At 36.4% G+C, this 17,924-nt stretch overlaps 1 protein-coding gene across 2 annotated transcripts in view; it reads left to right on the plus strand.

Annotated features, from left to right (window-relative positions):
- The window catches only part of LOC150098145 (lysosomal acid glucosylceramidase-like), a 235,650-nt gene that overhangs the window by 22,850 nt on the left and 194,876 nt on the right, over window positions 1–17,924 (plus strand). For both annotated transcript variants that reach the window (XM_090406013.1, XM_090406012.1), the window contains exon 2: window positions 3,512–3,697. In XM_090406013.1, the coding sequence (XP_090262139.1) occupies window positions 3,512–3,697 (186 nt within the window). The remainder of the gene's footprint in view (window positions 1–3,511; window positions 3,698–17,924) is intronic.

Raw genomic sequence — 17,924 nt, forward strand, 5'->3', positions numbered from 1 at the left:
TTTTATCGTGCGATATCCCAGTAGAGCAAACATTTAATTAATATTATTATGTAATCATTTTGCATTAATGTTTCTCTTGTAATAAAAACAAAATAGCAATGGAGATTTTCTTATATTTTTGTCTTTTAATCCATCAGGGGTGATATTTAATTGTTTGCCTCTGGATACTATCTAATCTGGCGATGGCCCTGGTGAGTGACTAAGACAATATCAGCGCTATAGAATGTTTGCTATGAAAAGAGATTGAAGAAACGGATTGCAGACTTTGATGGATAGGAGGAAAAAAGAGGATATTATAGAGATGTTGAAGTTAGTGAGATGATTTTATTGGATTATTATTATTATTTTGACACCTCCAGGGAGTTCAAGGACTCATCGTGGGAGGGCACACTACTCTACTTTGCTAAATACATCTCATCCTCTTCACTACTCTAACTGCGACACTACTACCATCAAGGCCATCTATTGCCTATCATCACCAACAATAGTATTTTTAGTCTGTAAATTGCGTGTGTTCTAAAGGCCGATTTGCCTGTATGCAGGATGAAAAATCCGAGTTTCCAGGAGAAAAAACCCTACTACTACCATATGAGATCAGCTAGCTCACCTTAAACTAAAAAAGCCCATATAAGGATTCCCCTTGTCACAACGAGAATCAAACCCAGGTCTTTTCCAATTGAAGGGTGCAATGTTCTACTATTCTTCCAATTGCGCTATGGCAGCTATGGGTTAATTCAGAAAGGATTATAAAAAGAGTTGAAGGCAAGAGGGGAAGAACCTGAGATCATCCCCTGGAAGTTATATAGGTGTGATGAAGAGTGGGTGTGTGGAGTAGATTTTTTACATTTAGAATTGTCAGTGAATGGATTGCATTACTGGAATATCTTGTTAATGCAGAGAGTGTTAAATTATTAAGATTCATTATGATAGGATTTAAGATTCATGGAGGGTATAATAATGATGATGATAATAATAAAGGCAGTGGTCGGACTAATGGATTTTTCACTAATGCGCTAATGCCAGGAGCAATCACAACAAGGGGGGGGGGTAGCATTCGTTAGTTTATCCTGGCCAGAGGTTATTGACATTAGTGAGACATGCTGATGGAAGATGATATAGTTAGTGGGATAGAATGTGAAGGGTATAGTTTGTTCAGGAAGGATAGAAAGTAAAGTGGGGATACTGATAATAGTCGATGAACTGCAAACAAAGAGGTTAGAAATTCATGTGCAGCCAGTGAAAATAGCTAGTGGCCACCAGAACAAAACATACAGTTTGATGCTTCTGTACACCAGGGGATGTAAAGGATGTGAATAGTGCACATCAGCAAATAAGCTCAATGAGTGTAGGGTGGGTAATTATTATGGGGACTGCAATATGGGAACATATATTGGAAGGAGGAGAGGACACATGGGAGGAAGGAAATGGAATTTATGCAGTTACTAAGGAATAATTACCTGAGGCAGCATGTGATGAAATATTCTAGGGTTTTGAGAATGCTAGATCTAGTAACTAAATCACAGAATTTGTCCATAACCAATATGATCATATTGCCACTAATTAGTAAGATATATATAAATATATATATATAAATACAGGGCTGGTATTACAAACTTAAGAAATTGCTTGGATCAATGCTATGGCATGTGAAACTGCAAGGGCTGGATGCTGATAGCTCATGGGAAGTAGTAAAGGAGTATTTGAGGGAAGTAAAGCAGACTTCATATCTAGAGTCAGGAGAATAAATTAATGGCAGTTAAATGGATGAATATCATCATTAAGCTGGAGCCACAACAAAAGAATAATTTGTTGAGGCAATTCAAGGAGAAAGATGATTAGCAGGCACATGAGCAGTACAAAACAGGCCAGAAGGGTAACCATTGTGGTAAAAAAAAAAAAAAAAGGTAAAAGCAGAGTGTGAAAGGAAATTAGAAGTGCAGTCCAAAGATAATACCAAAGTGTTCTTTCAGCATGTTGAAAGTAAATGGAAGAATGTTTATGGCACAATGATGTTAATGAAAATATGTTCTCCATTACTAGATATTACATCAACTATGTATAACTAATTAAATTAATTATTTATTAATTTAATTAGTTATACATTCAATAATTAAAAATTAATTATTACATCAACCAGTAATCTTCTACCTATAGAAGAAGTAGTTAGGATTATTTCTGTTTCCATTAAGGCAATAATATTATTATCCATATTGGTCAGAGTTGATCCTAATAGTTTACATAGGTATTTATTATTTTTATTTATTTTTGAAAAATCAAGTTTTGCTTTATGATAGTTAATTATTTAGAACTGTAGTCTTGCTTGTTACTGTGATATAGGTATAATCGTATCTTGTATGTTCCTGATGACAACTACACTCAATGTACAAAACATTAGAGATATTTACCTAATAGCATGTTAGTCCTCCTCTAGCACAAATAACAGCCAGTACTCTCTGAGGCATTGACTCCACCAGATGCTGGAGGGTTATGGGAGGTAATTCCAATCATGCCTATTGCAGCATTGTCCACAACTGTGCCTTAGATGTTGGTCCCAATACATGTATCTGAAGTCACTCTGGCATCCCAGAGAGATTTGATCGGATTTAAATCCGGGGAACTTGGGGGTCACTGGATGGTTCCATACTCCGATGAGTGTTCCTTGAGTGGGGTGGCACATTGTCCTGCTGAAATAGATCAGCTTCAGGATGTGCGAAGGTGAAAGTGTGTAGGTGATCAGCCAGTGCATTCTGTTAGCTTGCAACATTTAAAGCCTCTCCAGGCATACACTAAGCAAACTAATCTGTCACATGAGAAGACTCCACAAACCATCACAGCACCGTGTCCTTGAACAGAGTCAACCTGGCATGATGGGCCATGGCCTCATGCTGTCGATGCCACATGCACACCTTCCTGTCAGCTAGGGACAACTGATAATGGGATTTATCAGATGTAATGACTGTTCACTCTGCAGAGATCCAGTTTTGATGGTCCCAATACTAGGTGAGGTGCACTGCCTGATGATGAGCTGTCAACAGTGATACACGATTAGAGCGTCAGCTCCACAGTCTTGGTCAACCCTAGTCATCAGTGCTGTGTGGTTGACGCTTGCTGGGCAATTGTACATTCGTTGATGGTATACTTGTGGTAGACTCTAAATATGGTTGCCCTCAAGAACATTAGGATTCTTACCATTTGTGCAATAGAATTATCTGTCTGTCTTATGTCAATAATATGTCCATAAGAAACATACACCGTTGGGAAGCTCTAATGTCTGCCTATTTACTGCCTGCATTCACATTGGGTATGTTTCACTCTGCATGGGGGGGATGCCATTCGCTACTTCCCATCACCTCTATCTCTAATGTTTTGTCCACTGAGTATATATTCTAATAAAAATAAAAATAAAAATTCATCATCAATAATTGTATTGTGCTTATATTCCAATATCTGTATATTCTCATGTTACTTTGCAGGTTGAATTTTGGTAAAATTTTACTATTCTGTTTTTCAGGTGAGTCCTTTCCCTGTATGCATCGCAATTATGGATATGACAGTACAGTCTGTGTCTGTAATGAATCTTATTGTGATACTCTGAATCCTCTTGAAAGAATGCCTCCTGGTATGGTGCAAGGGTTTGAAAGCAATAAATATGGAGACAGAATGAAACTATCTTCTTTATTATTTCATACGATACCAGGTAAGGAAGAAAAGTTTTGCAAATTTCAATTTTGTGTTTTTATATATACTGTATATACATACTTATCTTAAGTAACCTAATGATAGGTCAGATAATATATCATTGTTTTCAAAGCAAAGTTATTTCATCTGAAATGAAGTACTGAAGGGACTTGCTTACAACTCTTTAAAACATGTAATAATTACCCTTCTAATGCTATTAATATATATATATATATATATATATGAAAAGATAAGCCGAAATTTGAAACTTTTTTATGTCACGTTTGAAATGTCCAACAATGTGTTTGCCTTCATGAGACAAACACATTATCTCATGTCTCAAGTCATCAGAATTGAAGGAGAAATGGCTTACCAGCCTGGAACTCGGGGGGGGGGGTGCCATAGGCACGGAGCCCCCCTAGTGTGTGTGTGTGTGTGTGTGTGTGTGTGTGTGTGTATATATATATATAATCTTATTGATTTGAAAAAGAAAAACAGCTTAATCACTAAAATAAAGAGCCAAAAATTTATAAAAATTAAGTGGATATTAAATCCAGTATTATTTCAAAGCCGAATACAGAAACTAAAAGTTTCGTATGAATCCTTTCTTTTAGGCTTACACGGTGATCCGAATGCATTTTTGAAAATTATGGAGACAGCTACCATGTTTGAATAGAAACTTTAGTTTAATATAACTAAAATCTACATTCGACGTTTCAACCTTTATGTCAAGGTCATCTTCTGGAGCGTACAAATATACACAGGAAACAAGCTATACTACAATCAGACTGGTTCGTTAAAGACACTGACCAACCGCTACCACAATTGTTGGCCTGAACTCTGGTAAAAAAAAATAAAATTAAATTAAATTAAAAAAAAAAAAAAAAAAAAAGTATACATCAACGCTAGAGTCCTATTATTAGCATTGTCTACTATATACATATATTAACATCATTCCAACCAGTTGGTATGGAATGGTTTCTAATACTAGCTACGGATTGACTAGAGTCCTGACTTATGCTGGATCTTTCATATTAGGTAGGCTGAATGTGTGCCATCCAGATCCTTGGAATTTTCATGCCATCTTTGTTATTGATATTTGGATGGTTTATCAGGATTTCGCAGGAGTCAAAATTTCCTTTCATACCAGGTTTTTGTGCGGTGTAAGGAGCAGGTGCTTTTCCAGTTGATTTGGTGTAAGGTGTTGAGTGCATGGTCCGAGAGGCCTGCTTCACCATAATGGTTATATTTAATGTGTCTGATGTGTTCTTTCTTGCGTATAGGGATTGTCCGTCCTGTTTCACCAATGTGTGGTAAGTTACAGGTGCAGCGGATGCAATAGACTCCAGGATGTGCTAATGGGAGGAGAGGATCCTTAGAGGAGCTGAATATGGTTTTAAGTTTAGTGGGTGGTTTAAAGATGGCATTGAGGTTATAATGTTGTAGGATTCTGTTGATTTTTTCTGATAACTCTTTAATGTATGGGATGGTTATGGTTTTACTGTAATCTAGATTTGTTTTTGTTGTAGTTTTATAGAGTATTTTATTAACAGTATTTTTGTTATAGCCATTATTTATGAATGTGTCACAAATGATTTTTAGTTCTTGTTTTAGGGCTTGCTGGTTAGAGCAAATAGTTGTGGCTCTGTTTTTAAGGGTGTTAATGACTCCATGTATGTATTGGCCAGTGTGTGTGTGTGTGTGTGTGTGTGTGTGTTGTTTTTTGGTAGACCGTGAAGGATAGACTGCCTGAAGGAAGACGTGTAACTAGTGTGTCTAGGAACGGGAGCAAATTTTGGTTTTCGATTTCGATGGTAAATTGTATGCGTTCGTGTTGTTTGTTTAGGTGGCTGAGGAATGTGTTTAGCGTTTGTCGCCCGTGCGGCCAGATCGCGAACACGTCGTCAATGTATCTGTGCCAGACTGTCGGTCGTAGTGTGGCGGAATCAAGAGCCCTTTGCTCTTGTATTTCGTATGAAATTTGACCAGAGAGCTTACGGGAATACATTCTCCGGTGTTTACGAGTTGCCCTAGCTGGACCTAATAGGTGACACAACTGCCATCAGGCATCCGTATATTCGCCTCCTATTGGTCCATTTTGATAGCTTAATCACTTTAAGAGCATTTTTCATCATTATAAAGCTTCCACAAATTTTCACTGGGCATTGTACTATGAAGCAGTTGACTCTTCTTCCAACAAAACTTCATCTCTTTCGACCCTTTTGCAAAAAAGGGTTGAAAGGGATGAGAAGTTTTATTTATTTCATCAGAGAGTATTCACTGTTTTAATAGTAATATCTAAGAGGATGCTGATATTATGCTACAGAAGTTTTATTTGTACCAAAACTAAGTTGAAATAACTGAATATTCTGAAGAAAAAAAAAGTCAGATTGAACTAACCAACATCAAACATAGACCTATGCATGCACATACTACTCAGTTTACTGAGACAACTTTTGTATCAAAGTTTCTTCTGCAGAACTGTTAGTGATCACTAGTGAATGCACATTGATTTGGGACTTCTCACTTCCAGATTAATATACATTTTCTTTTGAGAAAATTTCTCTTTGGGATACTGTACTTCAAAAACAACTTCCTAGCTTTTACTCTCCAACCATCACTGTAACCAGGTTGCCCACACTTGGCATCAATTTGTTAGAAGTTCTGCAACCTTTCATGTTTTTTTTTTTTATGAATAAATAAATAACTATCCATAACCATTCTTCTGGATTTCAACAGTAGTCTGTCTCGTGGTATTATTATTATTATTATGAGCTACTTTATGGAGTCCTTAGATTCATCAAGGGAGGCTATAAAAATTATGCCAAACACTACCAACATTTGCACAGTAACTATATACTTTGCTTTGAACTCATTCACAGTTATGGCACTCAACAGATTCTGACAACCTATTCCAGTCATTCACCATTCTCTCTAAGCAAAAAATCTAGTTCTTGCAGTCCCTGCTAACTACACTGTTGCTCAGTTTACAAGAATGGACTTTGTTTTTCCACCACCAGAAAAATTTCCTCTGTATTAATGTAAATTTCCCCTGTTCTGAAAAATTTTCTCTGTATCAATTTTGTAAAAACCCTTCAGTAATTTGAATGTCTCAATCATATCACCCCTTTTCTGCCTATCAACCAATTTCTGTAACCCTTAAATCTTCAACCATTCCATAGACTTGTTACTATCTTGGTCAGTCACCTCTGGATCCTCTTAATCTCCTCCTCATTGCCAAGAAACCTAGGTGACTGGATCTGTATGCAAAAGTCCCTTAGGCCCAGTGCTGTCCTGGCACTTTATACTAACTATCCCATTCTTGTTTGTTACCAGCAATACTAATTTAGGCATTTTATGCTCATTCTATCTCACTCATCTGCCTCACTGATATCTGTGAGACCCCCCCCTTCAACAGTTTCCCCCAAAGCTTTAGTTTTCCTGAATTTCTACATCCACTGTCACTTCATTGAATAACTTTTTCCACACTCTGAATACAAAATCCATTCAGTAGAATGGATAGAATTACAGAGTAGAAAAACGCATCCACACCAATAAATCCAACCAAATCAACACCATTCCTAATGCTTAACCTATGTATCAACTCATTCACTATTATGGTGTTCCTTCTCAGCTCAACTCTGACATACCAAGGCAACAAACTCATTTTCTTAACTCTCTCCCTCTTTTATTTTGCCATCTGCAATAACTATAGTTAGACTTACCATAAAATTTTTTTATCAAACCAGGACGTTTTTGAGAGCTCACTCAAAACAGAAAGTAATGCCTTCTACGCTAAGTACTTATGATTCAAAAGGCTAAATAATGGAGTGGTTAACAAAAAACAACATTTTGTAATAATAATTTTTAATTACTCTTAACTAAACATAACTTATTATTAAAAAGTTATAATTATCACTAGCGCGTGAACTTTCTTTAAAAATTCTTTGTTATTTTTAATTGCGTCGAAAAATTCACTACAATTTAGTTCACTATTAAGTTTGCAGTGCAATACAGCTTTTACTGTATTGCACTGCAAACTTTTGATTCAGCCATTCTACTTCTTTCTTCAAACCATATGTTATTCATTATTGAGAATATCCTTTCAACTGGTGAAGATGTGCCTGGCAGGCTGAAATGTATTCTATAATTTGAACAACATTGGACAATGAAATGTTCTTTTCTTTGAAATGACTGAATAGTTGTATCCATTTTTCTTCGCAACTTGTATTTTTCAAAATGTCATAGTTTGCCGACCAAAAGGCTTTTGCAATCACCACTTCATCAAACAGTTCATCCATATTTATTGCATTATTTGCAAGAGTTTCATTAATTTTTTCACCTGAAGTTTCAATTTCCGGCTAAGTTAATTCATTGTTGTTTATCCAAGTAAAAGATTCTGCTCCACCAAAACTGTTTTTCCCAAAGCTCAATGTAAGAAAGACATCAGTCATAAAATTTTGTAAACTCTTGTTGTATTGTATTAACATTAATACTTCCATTATTTTCCAGTATTATAAAATACATTTTTGCTTCTTGAGGTATAAATTTATTATCACGCCTTTCCTCAAGATTTGTTTTTAATTTTCCAAGTTCAATGACAATATCTGTTGCACTCGCTTTTGTACTTTCCAAAATCATGATAGATTTGTTAAACAATTTGAGTTGCCTGTGCACAAAGCCACAAATACATTTCACCACAATCATTATCAAACTGTTTTATCATCAATGAACAGTGTTTTTGTGAAATAAAATACGATTTCAGTCCCTCATAGATTTCAAGTATTCTGTCAATAGCTGGATGTAACGAAAGAAAATGGGTGTTGCCATGTTGAAGAACCTTTTTATACTCTACATCTACAAATTCACAGAACGCTTTTAGTTGAGTGACTAAAATCATCATGCATAATCAAGGATTTAGGCCTAGCATGGCCTGTTCTGGCTTTAGAAGTCATTGTTGAATTGTTTAAGAGGACATCCTGGTTTTCTTTTTCCTAATGGCTTGTACTTTAAGGCTTCTTTGGTAATCTTTCTGTTTTCATTCTTTGAACGTGTTCCATCCATTTATTATTATTATTCAGGCCTCCAAGGAGTCAAAAGACTCATCGAGGGAGGTCCTTCCTAAGACATAAAGTCTGTCAAGACTCATCGAGGGAGGTCCCCCCCCCTGAGAAACACAAAGTCTATCATACCACTCTTTAAACTCACTGACCGTTCTCGCTCCCACCACTCCATCAGGCAATGCATTCCATGGCTCAACCACTCTCCACACAAAGAAACCACTCCCTACCCTCTTGCTCACAGTTTTCCCTCGTAACTTCCAGGGATGGCCTCCTCATCACTCCCTCCCGCTGTTCAACCAAGCGAAAGAACTCCCCACTGTCAACCCTGCAACCACCTCTCAACAGTTTAAAAGTCTCAATCACATCACCTCTCCCTCCCCTATCCACCAAACTCTGCAGTCCACATTCTCTCAGCCGATCCTCATAACCATCCTTGTACAGTACTGAAACCATCCCTGTCATCTGTCCCTGCATCCCCTCCACAGCCAATCTATCCCCTTCAAATTCTGGGGACCAAATCTGAGAACAATAGTCCAAGTGTGGTCTGATCAGAGACTTATACAACGGAATGATAACCCTCTTATCTCTGCAGGTCAGTGTCCTTCTCATAATAGCAGCAATCCTCTGTGTTACCTTCACCACCTTTGCAATATGTCCCCTAAACTTCAGGTTTCTATCAATCATCAACCCCAGATCTCTTGTCTCCCCCTACTTCCTCCAGTATAACTCCTCCCATAGAGTATGCAGCATCCCATCGATGTTTCCCAAACTTCAAGACCTTGCATTTTTCTGCATTAAACCGACCCCCATTCATTTGCCCATCTATCTAGCTTATTTAAATCCTCTTGCAGGGCTACCACATCTGCGCTATTACTAATAATCCTTCCCAGCTTCGCATCATCCGCAAACAACTGAATATCCCCCTGCAATCCACTGGCTATGTCATTGATATAAAGGTTAAAAATATAGGTCCTAGTACTGAGCCCTGTGGGACCCCACTTGTAACCCTCTGCCTCCTGGAAACTGCTCCACCATACACAACTCTCTGATACCTATCAGACAGCCAATCCTGAATCCAGTTGACCAATCTGACATCCAGACCCATGTGCTGCAACTTAAATATCAGCTTATCATGTGGCACCCTGTCAAATGCCTTTTGCTAAGTCTAAGAAAATTGCAGTATATGCCTTTCCCTCATCTAATGTTCTTGTAACTTTATTATAAAAGGCTAGCATATTGCTAAAACAAGAGCGTCCTTTCACAAATCCACGTTGATTCTCACAGATAACATTACCCTCATCTGCCCAATGCTGTATACGGTCCTTCACTACTTTCTCCAAGATCTTAACAACTACTGATGACACACACAGACTGGCCTATAATTAGACACTTCCAGTCTGTTACCACCCTTATGTAATGGCACTATCTTACCTTCCTTCCATTCCCTGGGCACCTTTGCCAAAGCCAGACTTTCATTGAAAAGCCACGTTAAAGGCACTGTCAATTCCCTAGCACATTCTCTCAAAACTCGTGGTGAAATACCATCCAGTCCCACAGCTTTACTGATATCCAGAGTACTCAGTATCTGAAACGCACTCTCCTCCTGTACCTCTAGACCTCGAACCAGTCCTATCCCTCTAGCATTAAAACTGACTCCTCTAGGATGAAATACTCCAATAAAGTGTTCATTGAACAATTCCACTATGTCCTCTGCATCAGTCACTCTATTCCCATTTTTATCCCACAATATCATTCTTCCACAGTCATTTCTCCTCCTACTGGTCACATAGCTAAAAAATTCCCTAGGATTTTCTTTGGATCTTAGGGCCAATCTCCTCTCATATTCCAGTTTCGCTTTCCTTACCACACTAGTCACTCTTCTGGCCTGTGTGTTATATTCCTCATGCATCTCTTCACCTGTCTCCTTATATCTCTTCCATAGCCTCTTTTTTGCATGCAGTTCCTGTTTAATATTGTTTGTCATCCACTTTACTCCAAATTGCATCCTCTTCTTCACTCGTGGTATACAACTTACCATTGCTGATAACAAATATTCTTTCACAATTTCCCATGCACTAGTGATATCCCGGCCTTCCAATTCCTCCCTCCATGAAACTTCCCAAAGTTGAAATCTAAGACTATTATAATCACCTGCCTTATAATTCCACATAAGTTCCCGTCTCTTTGAAACTCCTGCATGTCTATTCATTTTCCAAGTCAACACCATATGGTCACTCTCTCCAACTGGTGGGAGAGACGTCAACTCAGTTATTATCAACTCTTCTGATGCTATAACCAAATCCAAAACTTTTGAACCTCTTGTTCCCTCTGTTACATGTTGCCTAAGACATTTGTCCCTCAAGAATTCTAGAAATTCCATTCCCCTATTGCTACATGCATCTTCCTCTCTCCAATTTAACTCTCTCCAATTTAACTACTGAAGTTAAAATCTCCCATAACAATCATTCTTCTTGCACTTGCCAAACTTAGCTGTCTAAACATCTCCTGGTCCCCATCCTCTGTGTTCCTGGGTCTGTAGCAACACCCCACTAAATATCCTGTCTTGCCTACCTCTACCTCACAACATACGCTCTCAAAATCATTTGTCTCACTTCCTTCCAAATTCTCCAATCTTAGTGGACATAGGTCATCACTTATCATAAGCAGTACCCCACCACCACGCTTTCCCTTCCTATCCTGACGAAAAATGTTATACCCAACGACTTGTATTCCTGTTGTTATATCTCCTTCTGTCAACCACGTCTCAGTGATCGCAATAATTATGTTTATATTTTTTAATTTTTTCTATTACTGGTTCTTGGTTTAATTCTTTGATAATTTCTTTGTTTCTTTTATGATCAAATAGGGTATAATTTGCAGTTTTTCTCATAAACTTCATTTATGCTGTTGTTAATCTTTGTTTGTCTTTTTTTTTTTTATTGTCCAGATTTTGCTTCCATACATTAAGACTGGTATGGCTAATGTATTGTATACTTTTAGTCTGGTTTATTTTTGAACTAGGTTTGGTTTAAATATAGAGTTAATTACACCTGTTATTTTTAAATATTTTGCAATTTTTACGTTTATATCTTTTTCATTTTCATATGTGGTCATACATCCTAAGTAATTAAATGAATTCACCTGTTCTAAGATCTTGTTATCTATTACTATTTTTGTTCTTGCTGGATCTTGTCCTTTAAAGGCCATAGTTTTTGATTTTTCTGTTGATATTATCATACCATAATCTTTGAATATCTCATTCAGATCTAAAATAGCTTTCTGTAAGTTATCTTCAGAATTTGTAATTTTTATTTGGTCGTTGACAAAAAGGAGTGTGTTTAAGTTCACTGTAGGAGAAAGTTTAATTCCTTGATGTAAATTTTTATTCCATTTTATTATGATTTCATTTACGTAGATATTAAAAAGAGTTGCTGAGAGGGGTCATCCCTGTCGGACACCTTGGTTTATCTCTCTCGTATAAGATAGCTCATGATTTAATCTTATTTGTATTTGATTATTTTCATATATACTTGTGATAGCTTTTAGGATATTATTTGGTATTTGTCTTTCTTTTAATATGTTAAATAATATGTTTCTTTTAGCTTTGTCAAATGCTTTTTCAAAGTCAATAAATGCAATATGTGTTTCTAAATTGTATTCTCTTCTTTTCTCTATTATTAATTTTAGGCAAAAGGCCAGGTCAATAGATGATCATCCTTTTCTAAATCCATTCAGTACTTCTAAAATAAAGTTTTCGGAATATTACATTAGTTTGCTATTTAAGATTCTGCTATATATTTTGTAACAGGAATTTAGTATACCGATACCTCTATAGTTTTTAGAGTCATCTCTATTACCTTTTTTTAAAGATAGGAATCACAATTGCTTTTTTCCATTGTATTGGGGGTATACCAGTTGAATATATTTTATTTAAAAATAATAAGAGTCTTTCTCTTAATCTAGTTCCTGCATATTTATATAGTCCTGAATCTAGTTTATCTTCTCCAGGTGATTTTCCATTTCTTGTTTCTTTCAGGCTGATTTCAAATTCTTCTTTAGTTATTTTCTTTTCATTTTCGTTAATTGTTTGCCAATTGTCTTTTTTAAAATATTTGTCTGTCCACAATTCTGTGTAGTAAATTATAAATTCTTCTAATTTAAATTCAGTGTTTAATTTTGTTTTCTTTGGTATCTGCATTTAAGTGTTTCAAAATCTTATATACATTGGGTCTTATTTTATATAAATCATGTTCTAAATTAGAAACAAATTTATTCCATGATTCTCGTCTCATGAGTCTTTTTCTGACTTCTCTTTTAGCTACGGCTCTTATTCTTTTATATTCTATTTCATCTTCTAATCTTTTACTGCTTAACCATTTGTGATAGGCTTCTTTTTTCTTTTTGACTATTTCTTTCATTGTATCATCCCAGATCTTCAGTTTTTTTCCTTTTATTGAATTTTTTGGTCTTTCCTAAGCTTTCATTTGCTGCTGCATTTAGTATCATTTTTATATTAAGCCATTCTATTTCTATTTCTTCATTTTGTTTTATTTTGTCTAGATATTGGTTAATTATTTGTTCATATAGCCATTGTACATTTGTGTCATTCGATAGTCTAGTTTTATAAACAAATGTTTCAATTTTTCTTTCTGCTTTTGTTACTTGTAGCCATTTAGGTGGTAATCTTAATATTATTTTAACAAGGAAGTGGTCACTGCTTATTTCATATCCTCTGTGAACTCTAACATCTAGTGAAAATTTTGATGTCTTTTCGTTTAGTATAAAGTAATCTAATATCGATTTCCATCCTCTTGCTGCCCAAGTATATTTATGTATGTCTTTATGTTTATAGAAGGAATTCATTATTTTTAGGTTATTATAAACTACAAAGTCAATCAATTTTTTACCATTCCTGTTTAGAGTATGTTCTCCATGTATTCCTATACTGTTATTAATTTTTGTGTTTCCAATTCTTGCATTTAAGTCTCCTGCTAAAATTACGTAATCATTTTTATTTATTAGATATATGAAGAGCCAAAGGCTTCAATTCGGCGACATATAACTTGTTTAAGCTAAGGGATATACATCCCATATCGTTTCTTAGCTGAATAAGAAACTCAAAGAGTTTCATGCCGAATATAGTAGAAACTATATAAAGTTCGGCGATTCCAAGCGTAAGCAAATACCTGGATACTGCAGCAACTGACCCTTAAGGTACTGCAAGCTGAGGCAACTCATGTCTAAGGTGGAGCAAGCTTCGATCACTATTCTTGATATTTACCCATAATGTGAACTTAGCTCCTAGGAGCTGTATTTCTGTTCTTCATTATGAGAGAAGGTCACTACCCAGACCGGTTTCAACCTTTTTTGAGGTCTCATCAGTGAGTAGGTAGACCTAGGTAATATCAAGTTTGTAGTGAACAGAACTTACAACCCTTCTATGAGTATTGCCGAGAGGTGTCCTAATAACTTATTAGATATATGAAGAGCCAAAGGCTTCAATTCGGCGACATATAACTTGTTTAAGTTAAGGGATATACATCCCGTATCGTTTCTTAGCCGAATAAGAAACTCAGAGTTTCATGCTGAATATAGTAGAAACTATATAAAGTTCGGTGATTCCAAGCGTAAGCAAATACCTGGATACTGCAGCAACTGACCCTTAAGGTAGTGCAAGCTGAGGCAACTCATGTCAAAGGTGGAGCAAGATCCGATCACTATTCTTGATATTTACCCATAATCGCCAAACTTTATATAGTTTGTACTATATTCGGCACGAAACTCTTTGAGTTTCTTATTCGGCTAAGAAACGATATGGGATGTATATCCCTTAACTTAAACAAGTTATATGTCGCCGAATTGAAGCCTTTGGCTCTTCATATATCTAATAATTTATTAAGACACCTCTCGGCAGTACTCATAGAAGGGTTATAAGTTCTGTTTGCTACAAACTTGATATATGCCCCCCCCTCTTCTGGGGGCATATAAACCAATTATTGTTAAATAGCCTCTATCTATTTTTATTCTAGCTTCTATTATTCTTTCATTCCATAATTTATAATGTTTTAACTGTTTTGAAAGGGAGTTATGAATCAAAATCATGACTCCTGCTTTAAAATACCGCACAACACATGACACAGTTTAAATTTTTTTCCTGTTGGAAGAATCAATTTGATATCATCACAAAATTTGTTTTGTTTAAATCTTACAAAGTTGCTGAAACAACAGTGGCTCAATCATATTAACAATGACAGCTTCACATTTTGTTCTACCCAGTCTCAACTTTGTTTCAGAAAGCTTTGATATCAATTTAGATGAATAATCGGCAAACTTAAAGCTGAGATTGTGAATAGCAACATGAAATGCAAAAGTTGCTTCTTTAGCAGGTATTAAAAATTCTTTGTCACTTGGATCGGCACCTTTAAAATATGACAATATCTTTGAGGAAGTTCCTGCTGCTGCTAGACTAGCCATGTTTCGCACATGCCATGTGATTTTTTATGTCTGAACGCCCACTATGAGCCACAGAAAATTCTGAAAAGCACTGTTCACATTTCACTTTGTCAATATGACTACAAACTTTTTTCAAAAACGGATAATTCTTTTTTAATTCATCCGTAAACACACAGTTTCTTTTTGGCGTTTGGAGTTAAATTAATTTAATGAAGTAAAAAAAATCACAAACAACATGCTGAAAAGAGACACTGACTCGCAATCTAAACTCAACTAAGATTGCGCATGCTCAACAATGACTTGCAACGCAGCATACAGGCCAGAGTCAAAGTGGGGTATTCGTGTTGGCTAATCACCATTTTCCAAGGCTGCACTTTTTGTACTGCATGTATATTCTGCACTTTTAAATTTTTACCAAATAACCGGGACAAAATGACACACTTGCAGGATGCCAGGACCATACCTTCAAACTGGGACAGTCCCAGTCCAACCGGGACGTAAGCCTAACTATAGTCACTTCAGTAACTTCTTCCTGTCTACCACTCTGCGTGACCACACTGTTTCCCTCATTATGGCCACATCTTCAATCTGTATATTTACTTACTTATTACAATAAGGTGACAGCTTCCTTGGTCAGAGGAGAGGGATATACAGTAGTAAGATTTCGCCAAGGCTATTCATAGATTACTGCATGATAAGTTGATAGTGAAACTAGAGCATATGGGGTTGGGTATGAGATTAGTGCATTAAATTGAAGACTGGCTATCTGAAGGTATCAGCAAGTTGTGTATGTGGGGAGCAATATCCAGGAAGAGGAGAGTCACTAGTGGTGTTCCTCAGGAGTCTGTTTTAGGGCCATTGCTGTTTAACCTATATGTTAATGATATTGATGAAGATTTGGATGAGATATTCAGTTGTTTACAGATGATGCATAGTTGGGATGAACTATGAAGAGTAGAAATGTTGTGGCCTTACAAGAAGACTTGAATAAATTGAGTGAATGGGCATGGAAATGGGGATGCAAGTTCAATCTTGCATCCCCATTTCCATGCCCATTTATGCTTGGTGGGGGATATATTGTTGGAGGTGGAGAAAATAAGAGATCTTGGAGTGGACAAGGTGGAATTTAGGTGACACATTGCCAAAATTGTGAGGATAACACAAAGAATTCTGGGAATGATGCAGAGAACACTGACTTGTAGAAGAAAGGAGATTCTTGTTTCCATTGTATAAGGCTTTGATTAGGCCACACATGTCTTCTGTGCACAGATTTGGTCACCTGGTTTTCAAAAGGAAGAAGAGATGTTGGAAGGGGTCCAGAGACGACTTACTAAGTGTAGTTTCTGATCTCTGAAATGACGAATATGAGGAAAGGTTGAGAAGATGAAATTTACAGAGTCTGGTGGATAGGAGGAAGAGGGGTGCTATGATAGAGACCTACAAGTTAGTAAGGGGGTTGTTATAGGATCAGTGTTGGAGAGGTTTTACAGCAAATGGTGTAAGATCGGGGGGGGGGGGGGAACAGATAACATCCCTGGAAGCTGTATAAGGAGGATGTGAGCAGGGGAGTGAAAAGCAGGTTTCTTGCATGCAGAGCTGTGAATGTTTGTAATGCCTTGCCTGAGAGTGTGGTGATTGCAGAGAATTTGAGTGTGTTTAAGACATGGTATGATGGGCTGTGTGTATGACAAAAGGACCTCCTAGATGAGTCTTTGACTCCATGGGGTCTTGGGATGATAATAATAATATATCCATCATACTACTATTGTTTTGATCACCACTTTTACTATCTCTCCCAGTCATGCCACTTTTAATCTTTCTTTCAATCCTATCTTCCATTCTGTCATACACATTTTCATTTATGCTCTCTGTTCCATCCACCACTTCAGTCTCGTGACCTGAACCGCACTTCTGACCCTCGCTTTCATAGAATTTTCAGCACACTCTTCACCACTATCACTTTCAAATCAAAGTCCATCCATTTTTGGTAATGCTTACATTCTGCAGATATTGCACTCTACAAAGTCCCTCTGGTTGAATTTTTTAAACAATGATGCCATTGTTCTTCACGTTGGTGCAATGTCATATGATATGCAACTTGCTGTGCAGAAAGACAGTACTGGTAACCCTCGTATAACGCGGATGTTAGGTTCCCTAGAAATGCTGCGTTATATAAATTGCATTATGCGAGACTCAGATCACATAGAAAAAGTAGGGTTATGTTCCGAAATCGTTTTTTTTATTATATAAACAATGACATATCCAACAAAAATATATGAATTATCTGAATTAAATAAAAATATAAGTTAAGAAAACATAAACTATGAAAAAAATATACAATATAAACTTATAAAAATTATAAATTGTATGTAAACTTCATTGCACATAATGCATAAATGTTTTAGGCAAAATAAAATAAAGTGCATATTTTAATCGTCATCACTGTCTTCAAAGCTAAAATTTCGTAGATGTTCTTTATTTATGACGTCATCATCACTTGAAATCTCTTGGACATCATTAGTGTAATTCTCATTGTATACTTTGACTGGTTTAGTTATGAAGACGTCAGACCTTGCTTACCACTATGCTGCAATTTTTTATTAAGTTCATAATATGGAGCTAAACAAATATTGAATTGTCTCGTGAATTTTCCAGAGTGCTCCATTGAGGGATTATTATGAGCAGTACCGTCGACAAGGTGTACCATAGAGGCAGCCTGCCTCACGGCAT

This window comes from Typopeltis vanoorti, chromosome 16, assembly GCF_054136105.1.
Source record: "Typopeltis vanoorti isolate ZY-2024b chromosome 16, IOZ_Tvanoo_1.0, whole genome shotgun sequence".
NCBI lineage: Eukaryota > Metazoa > Arthropoda > Arachnida > Uropygi > Thelyphonidae > Typopeltis > Typopeltis vanoorti.